The 16,034-nt window shown below is 42.7% G+C and overlaps 4 protein-coding genes across 6 annotated transcripts in view; 2 read left to right on the forward strand and 2 right to left on the reverse strand.

Annotated features, from left to right (window-relative positions):
* LOC126560785 (uncharacterized) overlaps positions 1-16,034 on the reverse strand; it is a 422,053-nt gene that overhangs the window by 225,988 nt on the left and 180,031 nt on the right. The gene's annotated exons all lie outside the window — the stretch shown is intronic.
* The window catches only part of LOC126563180 (selenoprotein F), an 805,869-nt gene that overhangs the window by 203,823 nt on the left and 586,012 nt on the right, over positions 1-16,034 (forward strand). The gene's annotated exons all lie outside the window — the stretch shown is intronic.
* On the reverse strand, positions 6,719-8,787 carry LOC126562151 (G2/mitotic-specific cyclin-B-like). The gene is made up of 6 exons (XM_050218579.1): positions 8,754-8,787; positions 7,992-8,495; positions 7,715-7,900; positions 7,520-7,636; positions 7,120-7,446; positions 6,719-7,036 (listed from the first exon to the last, which is right to left on the reverse strand). The coding sequence occupies exons 1-6, from the start codon at positions 8,778-8,780 to the stop codon at positions 6,743-6,745; spliced, it is 1,455 nt and encodes a 484-aa protein (XP_050074536.1). The 5' UTR covers positions 8,781-8,787; the 3' UTR covers positions 6,719-6,742.
* LOC126562138 (G2/mitotic-specific cyclin-B-like) lies at positions 11,633-13,690 on the forward strand. The gene is made up of 6 exons (XM_050218566.1): positions 11,633-11,666; positions 11,925-12,425; positions 12,517-12,702; positions 12,781-12,897; positions 12,971-13,297; positions 13,381-13,690. Exons 1-6 carry the CDS (start codon positions 11,640-11,642, stop codon positions 13,684-13,686), a joined length of 1,464 nt encoding a protein of 487 aa, XP_050074523.1. The 5' UTR covers positions 11,633-11,639; the 3' UTR covers positions 13,687-13,690.

Below are 16,034 nucleotides of genomic sequence, written 5' to 3' on the forward strand. Positions count from 1 at the left end.
GCAACCGTGTCACAACGGCAGTCGGTGCGCAACTCCAAAACATGGTGTCAGAAGTGGGATCTGGCGAGTGTTGAGAAAGTGTGATCAAACAATTTACAGATGGCAGGAATCGACCATCGATTGTCAAAGTCACTGGACTGCGCGAGTATCGCGCAAGAATGGCCGCGATGAAAGCAAGCGTTTGAAGTGTATCTACGAAGTTTCGTATAATATAATAATATATAACAGTTTTAAGTTCGGATAATATGAACATAAAACTAAGCTCTGAGGCGGATCAATATCATATCTAAATTACCCAACTGATTGGGTCTTGGGTTCGTGGATACCTTGAAACCTGCACTGAAGAAGATCCAATCGGAAGATACATCCACGGAAGCGGCTCTCGACATCTTCCTGCAAACGTATCGGTCAACTCCACACCCTGCTCTTGATCAACGCACGCCAGCTGAAGCTATATTTGGTCGAAATATACGAATCGCGTTAGATCTGATACGCCCAACACCACACATCGAAACCGACCAACGTGAAGATAATCAACAGCCAACAAAAAGACAGTTTCAACCTGGAGATGCTGTGTACGCGAAAATCTATTCGCGAAATGCCTGGAAGAGGATCGCTGGAGTGGTCTCCAAACGGATCGGAAGGGTTGTGTACGACATCATCACCGACATGCAAATCAACTGCGCATACGTTCAACGAGTTGCAGAGGACATCTTACTGGCGACTCAACCAATCTCCAGCTGCCGCTAGACATCCTCACCGAAGTGGCACCATCACCAAAGGCACCAGTGGTACGGAGCACTGATCCGTCCAGCATAACACCGCATCTACCTTCGGATGAGTCCCCACCGCAGCAGATTGTTCAGCCTCTGCCATCTCCATCCGAGACCAGCAACAGACAGCCGATACAACCGCCACGCCGATCTTCTAGGCTTATAAGACCTCCGCGTAGGCTCGACAGATATCGGCTATACTAAAGAGGGGGAGATGTTGTGACCCGACCGGCCGATCTGTTTGATTCTTGCAGTCACTCACCGATGACAGTCCTGCTGTCATAATGCAAACGCATCACCATCCCCACATTTGAATTATCCTAGAAACAGCATTATTCTAAAGAGGTTCGTTTCTCACGAACCATTTGAACCACATCTGCTTACCATACATTTTAAGTAACATTCAGTCATAAATCGATGGCACCATACTGCGTGCATCGTCCGACAATCCTATGCTAGCAGGAAGGTCATATTACAGACCTCCATGCCTGTACCATACTCTGCCGTGGGAGCGCAACCGCTTTATGCATATGTTGCATTCCTTTATTTACAGTTCAAGTACATATCAATCACCAATACCCAAACGCAGTCCAGGCGTCTCCTTCTTATATTTTACATTCTTACTTTGTAGAATTGTGTAGACTTAAGTTAGCATTAAACCTTTCTGAATAAAGTCAAACATTCAATAATCGAGAGTCGAAGTGGAAGGTCGATGATTTTACGGTGATGACACGACCAACATACACCTATCAATTACACGGCGATTACACCCAGGCTTTAACTGCTCCAACAGAGTCGGCATGATATTGGGTGCGTCGCATTTTTATGCATTCTTGAAAGAAGGACGCATTCGGTTGAGCACTGGTCCTTTGCTAGTAGAAACAGTATTTGGATGGTTAATTACTGGCGAGCTTCCTAAACATCATGAGTCATACGAAGAGTTATCTATTCGTTGCAATGTAGCGACAGTGTCCTCAACAGTAGATGACCAACTTAAGAAATTTTGGGAAATCGAAGAAGTAACCTGTCCCAAATTTTCGCCTGATGATGATGTCGTAGAATGTCATTACAAAGAGACTACTTCACGTGACGAAACTGGACGATACATAGTGCGACTGCCAAAGCACCCTGACATTGAAAAGATAATTGGTAATTCAAAGCCTTCAGCAAACAGACGACTTCTGTTGTTAGAAAAGAGATTATCAAGGAACGAATCCCTGCAGGAACAATACCATGCGTTCATGCAGGAGTACATATCATTAAATCACATGTGTTTAGTAGCTTCCGATGCCGTCAACGAACAGAATGTTTCTTATTAGCTGCCTCATCACGCTGTAGTAAAAGAGGCTAGCACAACAACAAAGGTGCGCGTTGTATTTGACGGAGTAGCTAAAACTAGCACCGGATCTTCGCTAAATGATGCGCTGTTGGTAGGACCTGTTGTGCAGGACGACTTGTTATCACTCATCTTACGTTTCCGTAAATTCAAAGTGGCTGTAGTTGCTGATATCGAAAAGATGTACCGGCAGGTTCTCATACATTCCGAAGATCGATCGCTTCAGCGTATTTTATGGCGATTTAATGAAGCGCAACCTATACAGGAGTATGAATTAGCTACAGTCACCTATGGATTAACTCCTTCTTCATATCTTGCTACGCGAACTCTGCTGCAGTTCAGTGAAGACGAAGGTGACAACTTCTCATTGGCAAGTAATGCAATTCGTAAGCATCTGTATGTGGATGACTTAATAGCTGGAACAGACAGCATCGAGCAAGCCATTTTAATGCGCGAGGAACTAAATGAGCTAATGAACAAGGCAGGATTTAAATTTCGAAAATGGGCTTCCAATGAACTCGCCGTTTTATCGAGCCTTTCCCCAGACGTGCTTGCTACAAAATCTTCTCATAGATTCGATGATAAGGAAAGCATCAATACATTAGGCATTGCCTGGGAGCTGGAGCCGGATGTTTTCCGCTTCAATGTGTCTCTAACGAGCAAGGAAAAATGGGTGAAGCGATCCATTCTATCGGGGATCGCACAGATCTATGACCCATTGGGACTAGTATCACCAGTTATTGTTCAAGCCAAGCTCATAATGCAAGATTTGTGGACATCCTCTGTAGGTTGGGATGAAGAAATCCCTGACCATATATTATTGAAATGGACAGAGTTTTTGACCGATTGCCTAGCCTCGCCGATTTCAGCATACCTCGTTAGGCTTTCCATTGCGACTTAGTTCGAGTAGAATTGCATTACTTTGCAGATGCTTCTGAGGTTGCATATGGCGCTTGCGTCTACGCACGATCCGAGAATTCTAGTGGAAACATTCAAATCAGCCTACTTGCATCTAAATCTAGAGTGTCGATCTAAATCTATAACTATTCCGAAACTGGAACTATGTGCAGCGCTGCTTTCTGCACGTCTTCAAAAGAGAGTGTCGGCTGCTTTGGATATGCAAATCAACAACGTGTATTTTTGGTCTGATTCAACTATTGTTCTTCAATGGATAAGAGCTCCCGCAAGTACATGGAATACCTTTGTTTCGAATCGCGTCGCAGAAATACAAGATCTAACTCACGGGTACGTATGGAGGCATGTAGCAGGAAAACAAAATCCTGCGGATCTGATATCTCGTGGTATGCCAGCAAATCAATTAGCTCTGAGTAAACTATGGATTCAAGGTCCTGAATGGTTGTCTAATCCTGAATCAACATGGCCAGAAACGCATCTTCCCGTCAAGGGTACGGATGCAGAATTAAAGACTCGCCACGCAGCAGTCTTGTCATCACAAGCATCGATTCCTGATAGCATCTTCCAAACTGCATCGTCTTTTACATCGTTAATTCGCGTAATGAGCTACATGTTGCGATTCTACAACAACGCTAAGGTTACGCCAGACCATCGAAACACAGAAATGAATGTATCCGTTAATGAAATGAAATGCGCAAAACACACCCTAGCGAAGTTGGTTCAAGCTGAAGCATTCAAGGAGGAGCTGAAATGTTTACGGAAGAATCAACCTATGCCTAAAGCATCATCTCTTCGTTTGCTAGCACCATTCCTAGACCAAGAAGGCTTGATACGTGTTGGTGGCAGATTGAATCGTTCGAGTGTTCCATACGATGTCAAGCATCCAATTGTACTGCCGGGATTCCATCCTTTTACACAACTCATGCTGAAATACAACCATCTCAAGCTGATTCACGGGGGATCATCTGTGACACTTTCATCAGCTCGCGACGAATTTTGGCCTTTACAAGGGAGGCGAGCGGTCCGCAGAGTTATCCGAAATTGCTTTCGATGCAACAGAGCGAGCCCAAAACCGATGCAGCAACCTGAGGGACAGCTACCACCAGTACGTGTATCTGCAAGTAGAGCCTTCGCATCAACTGGTTTGGATTATTGTGGACCATTGTTTTTGAGACCTGTTCATCGCAAGGCAGCTCCACGAAACTGCTACATCTGCGTATTTGTCTGCATGGCTACCAAGGCAGTGCACCTCGAGTTGGTGTCTGATCTCAGCACGATGGCTTTTCTGATGGCACTCGATCGATTTGTCTCCCGAAGAAATAAGCCAGCTCATCTTTATTCTGACAACGGTACTAATTTCGTCGGCGCCAATAACTCATTGTATCGTATTTACGAAATGCTACAGAAGGACGAAGGCAAGATTAGCCGGCATTTAGCAGATCAGAATATTCAGTGGCATTTCATACCCCCACGTTCACCTAATTTCGGAGGGTTATGGGAGGCCTCAGTCAAGGAGGCCAAGAAGCAATTGGTTCGTCAGCTTGGTTCTGCCATGCTTTCCACCAAGAAATGAAAAAAAAAAGAAGAATGAAAAAAGATGAAGAACGGTGGTCATTCCAAGAAATGACCACCGTTCTTGCAAAAATTGAATCCTGTTTGAACTCGCGTCCGTTAACCGCGCTATCGGAAGATCCTAGCGACTTCTCCGCATTAACTCCATCTCATTTTCTCTTTCAAGAAGCTTTCGCTCCTCTCCCTGAGCCACATGTAATGTCCGTGCCGCTCAACCGATTGGGTCGCTACCAGTTGCTTCAGCGTCACTCGCAAGTCTTTTGGAAGAGATGGTGTAACGAGTATTTGAAGACTTTGAACAGCCACCATCATTCTGCAGGGAAAATACATCGTTTGGAGGTGGGAGACATGGTGATCTTGAAGGACGAGCAACTACCTGCGACACGTTGGCCGTTAGCTCGAGTTCATGAGTTACATCCAGGAGAAGACGGAATCATTCGAGTTGACACAGTGCGTACTGCGACTGGGCTTGTAAAGCGGGCTATAAGCAAATTATGTACATTAGAATGCGCTAGAGAAACTTGAAAACCGAGTTGTTCACGGGGGCCGAAATGTCAAATGGTATGATCCAACCTGGCGAGTAGAAGATGTCAGATTGGAGAGGAAGGAAGAGGAGGAAGAGAGAGTAAAAAATTAGTTGGATATGAGCACGCGTCGTTATCGGGTCGCTCCAAATATCGAAACATTTTTTGTAATTGCTTAAAGGAAATATACACAACGTAGGGACTGAGACATTTGAGTCTTTTTATTTAAGTTGTAGTAATTTATAAATTTCGTGCCCAAACGTCAACCTCTGCATGAGATTTAGCTACATTTACAAAGTACACGATCACGGTACAAAACAATTATAGCAGATAGTCACATTCTTACAATAAACGACATACCATGTATTATATAGTAACGACAAAATAAAGAATAACGATAAAATGCCAAAAGAGGTCAAACGGAATGAACCAATCACAATAAAGATAGTATAAACAGATGTACAAGGAAATTGGCCTGCAAGGGGTCATCCGATCAAAAAAAAAACCAAAACAAAAAAAAACTGTTATCCTAGTGTTATCCTGCGAATAAAGGCTGATAAAAAGTTAAAGTTTGAAATCAGGCGAAATGTCACGAGAGAAAAATAGGAAGAAGAAAACCAGTGACAGCGCGGTAGCGCGGAAAAAAGGATGGGGAAAGGGTTCACCGATTTGAAGTTGTGTGTTTGATTAGGTTTATAATTTGGTTTTGTGCGGGTTTGGAATGGTTTACGGCAAACAAACGGTCCCGGTATAGCCGATATCAAACAACTACAAACCACCAGACTAGATAAGTTTTCGCGGCTAAAACTATAGAGTACTATGAATCGAATTACGTTTATCAGTATTGATAATTTGACTTGATAAGACTGCTAAAACTTGTTTCTTTAGATGTCGATGTCGATTTCTTGCCCTTCATTGATCGTAAGATCCAGATATTTTAAAATGATAGCATAAGTGCACTAGCTTCGTTCATCATCTAAATCCTTAATTGAATCATTGTTAAAAACAGATACTGACAACTTGGCAACACTGTTCGCGCACGGATAAAAGAAACAGGCTGTTGGGAATAAACATAAACACAGCGGTGTTTAAAGCAGCGGATTGAAGCATCTAATTGCGTAAGGTCAACGAGCCAAGTTTGGAGATGGCGGAATATCCTTCGAAGGATATTATAAATAGGAGTAGGGCGAGTGAAAGCGGCATTATTCGATGGTTTCCGCGATAGAAGAGTAGACTTAATTTTGGTACAGTTTAATAAAAATATTGTAACCTAAAATATCTGCTTTTCTTTTACGTCGATACGTAACAATCATGGATAAGATTAAACGTAGACAAGATTAAACCCAAACCCCCTAGACGTACAAACTAAATAAATTTAAAATTAAAACATCACTTATAGATTAAAGACAATACGGCACTGGACCGTAATAATCAAATGTAAATAAATAAAAACTTATAGATTAAACATGCAAGTTCATATACAATTGTATTATCATATGTATCGCGGCCAGCAGAAATGTCCGTCATTCCCATTTAAAAATAAAAATAAAAAACTATTCCTCCAAAAAGTGATAAGCACTGTTAGTCAATATTCCTCGAAATTGAAACTACCAAAAGGGTAGCTAATTTACAATCAATGCTTTGATCTCTTCTCCTTTCAGTTTAGGATGCGTCGAAATGCACTGAAATTTGGAGGACGAATACTTCAGCCACGGGGACTTCAGTTTCTTTTCCATCATTTTGGGAACGGACTTGATCACGTTTGCTAACCGTTGTACAATCGGTGACAAGCCCCTAACATTGTAATGGGTATAGTGTTCCAGCGTTTTGGTCCATATGAGCCCACTGGAATTATTTCCATCTTCGGAGGATAATGGAAATAGATACAACGAAATGTACAATGCCGCGGCCGCTATCTGTAATGTTACATTCCATTTACCACATATGTATTTTATATTTTGAATGCATAAATATTCTGTTTAACTAGTAAAGTACTCACCTCGGATGGTTTGTAATGGGCAGTGGTGTAATCCACGCTGGCAAGCTCTATCAGATACTTGGCCAGCACGTGATTAACATCCGACGCCTTGGCAGCCTTCGAAAACCGACGCAGGAAATGTGTTGGAAGAGGCTTGCCCAGGTTGAAGTCCAACGCACGCACCATCTCCTTCTCCATTTCCAGAATCTGATGTTTCTGGTACGTATCGTCGGTGATGAACACAAAGTCATGAATCTCTGGAGGAAACAGTTCCTCATATTTGGATGCAATAAACATCGCCGTCACGCCCACCAGCTGTAACTTCTTCTTCGGAACTGTCTTCACCTTCTGCAAACGCGCCAGCGGAAATCAATCCAAATTAGTTCAATTGTCGCTTTTTGTCGATGCACCACGTACGTACCTGTAGATAACGATCGATCAGCGACACTGTCATGTGATAAGTGTCGATGTCCAGCTTAAACTGATGATGCACTTCGTTGATCCAATCGATCAGAATCGTTCGCATCTTGTGTGAGATCTGTATGTGAGATCGAAAGGCGAAAGAACAGCAGTTAGTAAGATATGACTAGCTTGTCAATGTCCACACCCAACTTACCTCCTTATGGCCCTCTAGGAAGTTTTCGCGTAAGGCATATCCGGGCCTGCTTTCCAGTTGGTTCAAATAGTTGTATATATCGTTCACGTACTCCGATACCAACATCGGATTCCACCCATCGTTCACGTCAATGTTCTCGATGCTTTCCAATAGCTTCTGCGAATGGGTATCCAGCCGTTCGGGTTTCTGTGCAGGTAATAATGTAATTTGTTATCCTCTGGTCTTCCATTGTGTGCTCACGCCCACACTTGGTTGAAAGATCGCCTCCGATACGTACCTTGGTGGTCGTCGAGATGGTTTCATTTTCGTCCGATGATGATGCGCTACTGCTGGGAGCGCTTTTTTGCTGAACTTTACGATTTTGCTTCGCCAATGCCCGCATCGACAGCTGGCTGTCCTCACGACGCTTGAGCGTAACGTGCTTTACCTCGTTGCCTTTGTTCAATTGCACATGCACCTTTACAGGTTCCACGTTGGCAGAGGCTTTCGGGTCTGCCGTAGATTTTATAGTTTCTGATCTCGTGATGGGTTTTTTGGGAACGACTGCCGCAGGGGCAACTCCATCCACAGCCTTCCGCCAACGGGTGTCTACGCGAGGCTTGATATTCTTCAGCGTCGGGTTGGTATTCTTCAGCACAGCTCCCTTTTCTGCCCCTTTTCCCACCAAATCTTGGGATGCATTGCGTAGCACTTTGTTGCCAAGCTCGCCCAAAACCGGACGCCTTGTTGCAGTCACCAGTTTCTTCACACCTCCTTCGTGCAGGTTTCCCGCTACGTGATTCTACACAATACAAAAAAAACACGCATAATCAACGGGTGTAAAAAAAACACGCATAATCAACGGGTGTAAAAGAATCGCTTTCCAAGATCATCGTTGCATCAGAAACATACTGCACGGATGGTGCAAAATGGTTCCGACGGCCATCGACATTTCCAACCCAACACTACCATTGCAAAGCCAACCCATTTCACCCGACACCAATGGCGTCATCAACGAAGAGCAGCTACTGCACCAAATGCGATCACATTTTCTTCTTACCTCGTCAATTCTGATAATACGGGACATTTTCGACAGTTCCGGAACAAAGTGGTAAAAGCTATCACAAACAATACCACACAAAAAGGCGCTCAAATATATACGGTTGTTTCTCACGCCAACAGTACGCCGAACTTACAACCGGCCGATAGCACCACAAAACCGTTTGAATCCGTACGAACTCTCGGAGGGAGACGTTAAGCGCTTATGAACGAAAGGCCTCTTACAGCGCACACACACACTCGAATTGCTGTCGACACAAGAATGCGTTTTCTATGCGTTCTTCGATGACAGCTGGCAGGGGTGCTAAACTCGATAACCCATGTAACCAAAAACACCCTATTTTGATATAATTGATCATTGTCCGAATGAGGAACAACAAGAACGATTTCAATTATTTCTTCCAGACAGCCCGAGATCGCAGCTGAGAAATGAAAATTGCGAAAATTTATAACTGTTTTCAAATGGAACTGGCAGCACTGCTTATGTCAAATTTCTCACTTACTGCAGCTAAGAAATGTGAACTGTTTAATCAATTTATTCAAAAAAAGCAGACATATTCTAGAACCCTAGAATATGTCTGCCGTAGCGAAAAATAAAACAGTTTGTTCATGTTTTAAATATTCACTGAACATCATCATCATCATTTTGGTTGACGCGCAGTTGTTATCGATCCCTCTTACTTTCACGGTTTAAATATGATTATTTGCTGAACTACGCTACATCATCAAGTACCGATTGTTATAAGAAATTGCAATTTCCATTATTTTAATTTTATGTCTCTTTGGGACAACCTCAAAAGGATAACACCAATTGCGCCAGTCTTCAAACGGCAGGACCGGGATTCACATCCCATCCGGACTGTCCCCCCGTAGTGAGGTCTGACTAACCCATGTAGCCAAAACGCGATATCCCACCCTACTAAGACCTATATAAGAAGTCGTAAATTGTGAATTATATGCACACCTACAGCCGTAATAATAAGACTTCGTGTATGAAATCAAATGTGTCATAATTATAGCAAATGTACCATAAAAATGAAATGTTTCGGTTTAGGCTGTGAAAAGTTTCAATATAATTTTATCCGTTTCATGAAGTTAAATTAAACAATTCAACAATTTAAATCTTTCGTTCATATGTATTCGTTGTTTATTATTTTTTCGTCGAGTTCGTAGTGACGAAACAAAAACTGAACGGATATCGTATTATCTCTTTTCCACACGCGCCTCTTCACCATTGCATTATCCATGTAGAAAACAAAAATAAAGCAAACGGCCATCACGGTGGTTTCCTCGAAATTCGTGTCGTCAGTACAATTTGCTTGTGGTTCTTTCAGTTGCTGGTTATTGCATGTCATCAACTGAACGAAGGAAATATCAAAAAAGATCATTTAGCGTGTGTAAATGAAAATTTAGCGTGTGTAAATGAAAATGAAAAAAAAAGATGTGTTAAAGTGTGTAAATCTTATCTGAAGGAAGTAAAAAAGTGAGTATAAAGTTTGTATTCGTTTCCCTCAAATTCTTCATTAAGTCACTAAGAGGAGGGTTAATTTCTTTCTCGTCGATAAATGATTCATCGCCATTAAACTCCACTGCTGTGTCAGAGTTTGATTCCACCATACCTTAAACGAAGTACGAATTACAATTGAGTGTAAAACAATAAAGTAAATAAAAGAAACCAAAACTAACCATCATTAGTACGGTCATAGAATGGCACAGCCGATGTATTACTCTCTTCTTCTTTTCTCAGTTCTTCCAATGGTCGTTTTCGTCGGTACAAAACACCACTCTTTTTAAGTATTGCGCGTTATTTTCGAGAGACATTTCGTTTGATAATATGCCTAATCCTAATCACCACAACCAGTAACACAACTCCTATATGAATCAAGCTACACCAAAACAAACGACTATTGATGTCAAATGACAAAGCTGAACATTTTAAAAAAATTCGTTGACTAGAAACAGCAACTGAACGAAGTTTTAGAAAACTTTCGAGGATAACAAAAAGTTTCATAAAGTGGCAAAATTTTTGAAATTTTTCAAGCCATTTTAGAAACTATTGAAAAATCTCGACCCCTGTCCTAACTTATAAGTTAGGCATGATATAAAATAGCACGGTTCAGAACCGATTTTCCTTTAAAACCAAAAAGTCGAGGTCCTAGAACAAATTATAATTCCACGACTAATACCAGACTTTGTGGTCGTAAAGAGGCTATTTGAGTAACCAACTACGTGGTATCGGCAGTCTAGTAAGCCATTTCGATGGCCGACATGACCTCAGAGGTCAGAGGTAAGCCAAGAAGAAGAAGAATAGACGAGAGAAGTTTTGCTAACTGAGCATTTGTTCAATGTTCAGTGTCTCTAGACCAACAGGTGAGTGTTAGCAAAATTTACTCGCTTTGAAATCGTTATTTGAAAACCAAGCGCATACAATAGCGCATACACGGGGCTTTGAAGAAAAAGTATAATCGTTATATTTTTTACCGTTCAACGTCGTTTTCAATTGTTTGAAATTTCCCTTGGATTGTGACCTCCATTTTCGGATGGTGAAGAATGATGATCAATTTCAAAATTGATCAAAATTGGGTGTTTTTGGTTACGAGGGTTGTCGAGTCTAGCACCCCTGCCAGCTGTCATCGAAGAACGCATAGAAAACGCATTCTTGTGTCGACAGCAATTCGAGTGTGTTTGTGTGCTCTAAGAGGCCTTTCGTTCATAAGCGCTTAACGTCTCCGAGAGTTCGTACGGATTCAAACGGTTTTGTGGTGCTATCGGCCGGTTGTAAGTTCGGCGTACTGTTGGCGTGAGAAACAACTGTATATATTTGAGCGCCTTTCTGTGTGGTATTGTTTGTGATAGCTTTTACCACTTTGTTCCGGAACTGTCGAAAATGTCCCGTATTATCAGAATTGACGAGGTAAGAAGAAAATGTGATCGCATTTGGTGCAGTAGCTGCTCTTCGTTGATGACGCCATTGGTGTCGGGTGAAATGGGTTGGCTTTGCAATGGTAGTGTTGGGTTGGAAATGTCGATGGCCGTCGGAACCATTTTGCACCATCCGTGCAGTATGTTTCTGATGCAACGATGATCTTGGAAAGCGATTCTTTTACACCCGTTGATTATGCGTGTTTTTTTTACACCCGTTGATTATGCGTGTTTTTTTTGTATTGTGTAGAATCACGTAGCGGGAAACCTGCACGAAGGAGGTGTGAAGAAACTGGTGACTGCAACAAGGCGTCCGGTTTTGGGCGAGCTTGGCAACAAAGTGCTACGCAATGCATCCCAAGATTTGGTGGGAAAAGGGGCAGAAAAGGGAGCTGTGCTGAAGAATACCAACCCGACGCTGAAGAATATCAAGCCTCGCGTAGACACCCGTTGGCGGAAGGCTGTGGATGGAGTTGCCCCTGCGGCAGTCGTTCCCAAAAAACCCATCACGAGATCAGAAACTATAAAATCTACGGCAGACCCGAAAGCCTCTGCCAACGTGGAACCTGTAAAGGTGCATGTGCAATTGAACAAAGGCAACGAGGTAAAGCACGTTACGCTCAAGCGTGAGGACAGCCAGCTGTCGATGCGGGCATTGGCGAAGCAAAATCGTAAAGTTCAGCAAAAAAGCGCTCCCAGCAGTAGCGCATCATCATCGGACGAAAATGAAACCATCTCGACGACCACCAAGGTACGTATCGGAGGCGATCTTTCAAGCAAGTGTGGGCGTGAGCACATAATGGAAGACCAGAGGATAACAAATTACATTATTACCTGCACAGAAACCCGAACGGCTGGATACCCATTCGCAGAAGCTATTGGAAAGCATCGAGAACATTGACGTGAACGATGGGTGGAATCCGATGTTGGTATCGGAGTACGTGAACGATATATACAACTATTTGAACCAACTGGAAAGCAGGCCCGGATATGCCTTACGCGAAAACTTCCTAGAGGGCCATAAGGAGGTAAGTTGGGTGTGGACATTGACAAGCTAGTCATATCTTACTAACTGCTGTTCTTTCGCCTTTCGATCTCACATACAGATCTCACACAAGATGCGAACGATTCTGATCGATTGGATCAACGAAGTGCATCATCAGTTTAAGCTGGACATCGACACTTATCACATGACAGTGTCGCTGATCGATCGTTATCTACAGGTACGTACGTGGTGCATCGACAAAAAGCGACAATTGAACTAATTTGGATTGATTTCCGCTGGCGCGTTTGCAGAAGGTGAAGACAGTTCCGAAGAAGAAGTTACAGCTGGTGGGCGTGACGGCGATGTTTATTGCATCCAAATATGAGGAACTGTTTCCTCCAGAGATTCATGACTTTGTGTTCATCACCGACGATACGTACCAGAAACATCAGATTCTGGAAATGGAGAAGGAGATGGTGCGTGCGTTGGACTTCAACCTGGGCAAGCCTCTTCCAACACATTTCCTGCGTCGGTTTTCGAAGGCTGCCAAGGCGTCGGATGTTAATCACGTGCTGGCCAAGTATCTGATAGAGCTTGCCAGCGTGGATTACACAACTGCCCATTACAAACCATCCGAGGTGAGTACTTTACTAGTTAAACAGAATATTTATGCATTCAAAATATAAAATACATATGTGGTAAATGGAATGTAACTTTACAGATAGCGGCCGCGGCATTGTACATTTCGTTGTATCTATTTCCATTATCCTCCGAAGATGGAAATAATTCCAGTGGGCTCATATGGACCAAAACGCTGGAACACTATACCCATTACAATGTTAGGGGTTTGTCACCGATTGTACAACGGTTAGCAAACGTGATCAAGTCCGTTCCCAAAATGATGGAAAAGAAACTGAAGTCCCCGTGGCTGAAGTATTCGTCCTCCAAATTTCAAAACATTTCTACTCACTCAAAACTGAAGAGCGTGGATATTGAGATGTTAGCCGAGGGTAAACTAATTATGTGAAGTTCTGTGTTTTGTATTAGCTTAATTTTGTGTTTTTATAATTACTATGCTTTTTTAAATGTGTGTGCGAAAATTTATTATATGTGCTCCTACGAATGAGTAATCATTATTTTGATTATGATACAATTTTACTACACTTAAACATTAAACAGGCGATTGTGAGTCAACTGAGAGGAAGTTGGGATTAATTATGTACAATAATGGTTAAAATAAAGTCGACTGAAGAAAACTAGCGAAAGCAAACATCTTGCTTGCGACTAGCAGTTTTAAATTACATATATTGGATTGGTTTGTGATCATGTTTAGTCGTTTGTGAGTACTGTGCATGTCTTTTTGTGTTGTTAATTTTTTTTCCTTAATAAATTTTTCTTCAGTTTTTCTAAAAAGAATTTAGGACTACATATTTAGATAACGTTTTATGCTATTCCTAGTTCGTTGTACTTTACAATAAAGCAACAATGGTTCACGCATTATATGTATGTGAATAAATCTTAATTTTTTTAAAATGGAGTTGATGACATGCAGAGCTATGGTTTCACGGGTGCTAATCAACTGCACTCAAACTTGCAGGTTTGACAAACTTTTATCCAATATTTAATGAAAAAACAAGTCGAATTAAATGAAAAATAATAACCTGCTATTAACAGGTTTTCCCAGGCAATTAATTGTGGTTTTGGATTATGTGTTCAAGTTTGTTTTAATTTATCTTACTAACAAATATGCATTTCGTATAGATATGTATAAGCTGTTAATATTTTACCTCGTGAAGCTCCTGGAGAACTTCGAGCAATAGCGCAGTAAACAGGAGGTGCATCATGACGGTCCTCATGAGGGAAGGGCTACGAGGTGTATGCAACAGCACGTTAGGAAGAGTATATCCGCGAGAGCCGGATCCGTTCCAATAGGAACCGGCTCATTCGTTTGGGGGAGTTTGACAGAGTCAACGTGAGGCTGTCAGTAGAGGTAGCAGCAGTAGAACTATTCCGAGGAAACGAGACTTGGCAGGGAGCGAGAGATGTCGTAGATACAGATAGCACCGTCGGAGACAGACTTAACTCAGCAAAGACGGTGGGGGAGGGTGTGTGAATGATTGTGTAATAATCAAATGATGAGCGAGATGTTTTTTCGCCGGCAGAGGAAGCCTCCAAGACCGAGGCAACAATATCAGGGTGTGGAGGCGTAGGTCAAGCGAATTGTTTTTTTTTCGGAAGAGAGTATTTAATGTGATCTGAGCTTGTAGAAAAGTGTATAAGGTGTCAACAGAGAAAAGAGGAACGGTGAAAACTCCACAAAGTGGAAGTCAATCCCAATCCCAGTTATCCCATCCTGACCCTTCCCGTGCAGTTGAGGGTTGACTATCCAACAACGTAGTAGTGATGGGAACACTGGAGCCGGAGGCGAATGTAGTCTCTAAGGCTCAAAGCCTCTATAAATAAACGAAAAAAAAAATACTGGAGTGGATTAATGAAATCTTTCCGACTCCGACGTGTAAAAACCGGAGTTTTGCCGGAAAAATAAATTCCGGAATTGATTCGGGGTAACTCCAGAGTAATCCGGAGTGCACTGCGGAATCAATTTCAGGTAATTGCATTGCATTGCATTTAATCGAAATCGAAATCGCTGCCGATGTCGGAGTAATTCCGCATTCCCCCAAACAAAAAAAGTATATGTTCTGTAACATAAATTTGTTTATTTGTTGGTAATAAAACCGAAGAAGGAGTGCATCTTCGAGCAACTGATGCAGCAGCTATTCCAGTCAGGGGAAACACGCAAGTTACATAAGATGTTGAATGCGGCACGAGGCGGTTTCACTCCCATGATCGCTATGTGCCCGCATCTCCTGTGCCGCAGCGAGGGAGGAGATATCCTGTCGGATGAGCGAGAGGTGATCAACAGGTGGAAGGGCTACTTCGACAGACACCTTGGAGCGGATGCAGGAGATACCGAACGAGGCGCAGGAAGCGGAGGAGAGCAGTATTACAACAGCCAGCAGGAAGATGACGAGGTGCACCCGCCATCCCTGGACGAAGTCATCAGAGTCATCAAACAGCTGAAATGCGATTCGTTCGAATCTCAACCGGGGTTTGAGACAAGGGGACGGACTCTCCTGTTTTATTGTTCATCATCGCACGGGAGGGTGTCATACGATGCGCGGGCTTCGATATTCGGGGCACGATTTTCACTCGATCCCTCCAATTCTTTGGCTTCATGGATGACATTGACATTATCGGACGAACATCTGATAGAGCAATAGTGGAAGAGCCCGTCTCGGCAGCAGAGTATCAGTTGACGGCGACGATCTGGAGGTGGTAGATTAGTTCTGCTATCTTGGTACGATCATAACTTCG

Source organism: Anopheles maculipalpis, chromosome 3RL (genome assembly GCF_943734695.1).
Source record: "Anopheles maculipalpis chromosome 3RL, idAnoMacuDA_375_x, whole genome shotgun sequence".
NCBI lineage: Eukaryota > Metazoa > Arthropoda > Insecta > Diptera > Culicidae > Anopheles > Anopheles maculipalpis.

Bases quoted from the DNA above. Each gene is read 5' to 3' on its own strand.
- LOC126562138 (XM_050218566.1), top strand. From the start codon at position 11,640: ATGTCCCGTATTATCAGAATTGACGAG. The intron at 12,703-12,780 runs GTAAGTTGGGTG...TCTCACATACAG, and splicing joins TCCTAGAGGGCCATAAGGAG to ATCTCACACAAGATGCGAAC. The intron at 12,898-12,970 runs GTACGTACGTGG...GCGCGTTTGCAG, and splicing joins TGATCGATCGTTATCTACAG to AAGGTGAAGACAGTTCCGAA.
- LOC126562151 (XM_050218579.1), bottom strand. From the start codon at position 8,780: ATGTCCCGTATTATCAGAATTGACGAG. The intron at 8,496-8,753 runs GTAAGAAGAAAA...TGTATTGTGTAG, and splicing joins GTATTATCAGAATTGACGAG to AATCACGTAGCGGGAAACCT. The intron at 7,901-7,991 runs GTACGTATCGGA...TTACCTGCACAG, and splicing joins CCATCTCGACGACCACCAAG to AAACCCGAACGGCTGGATAC.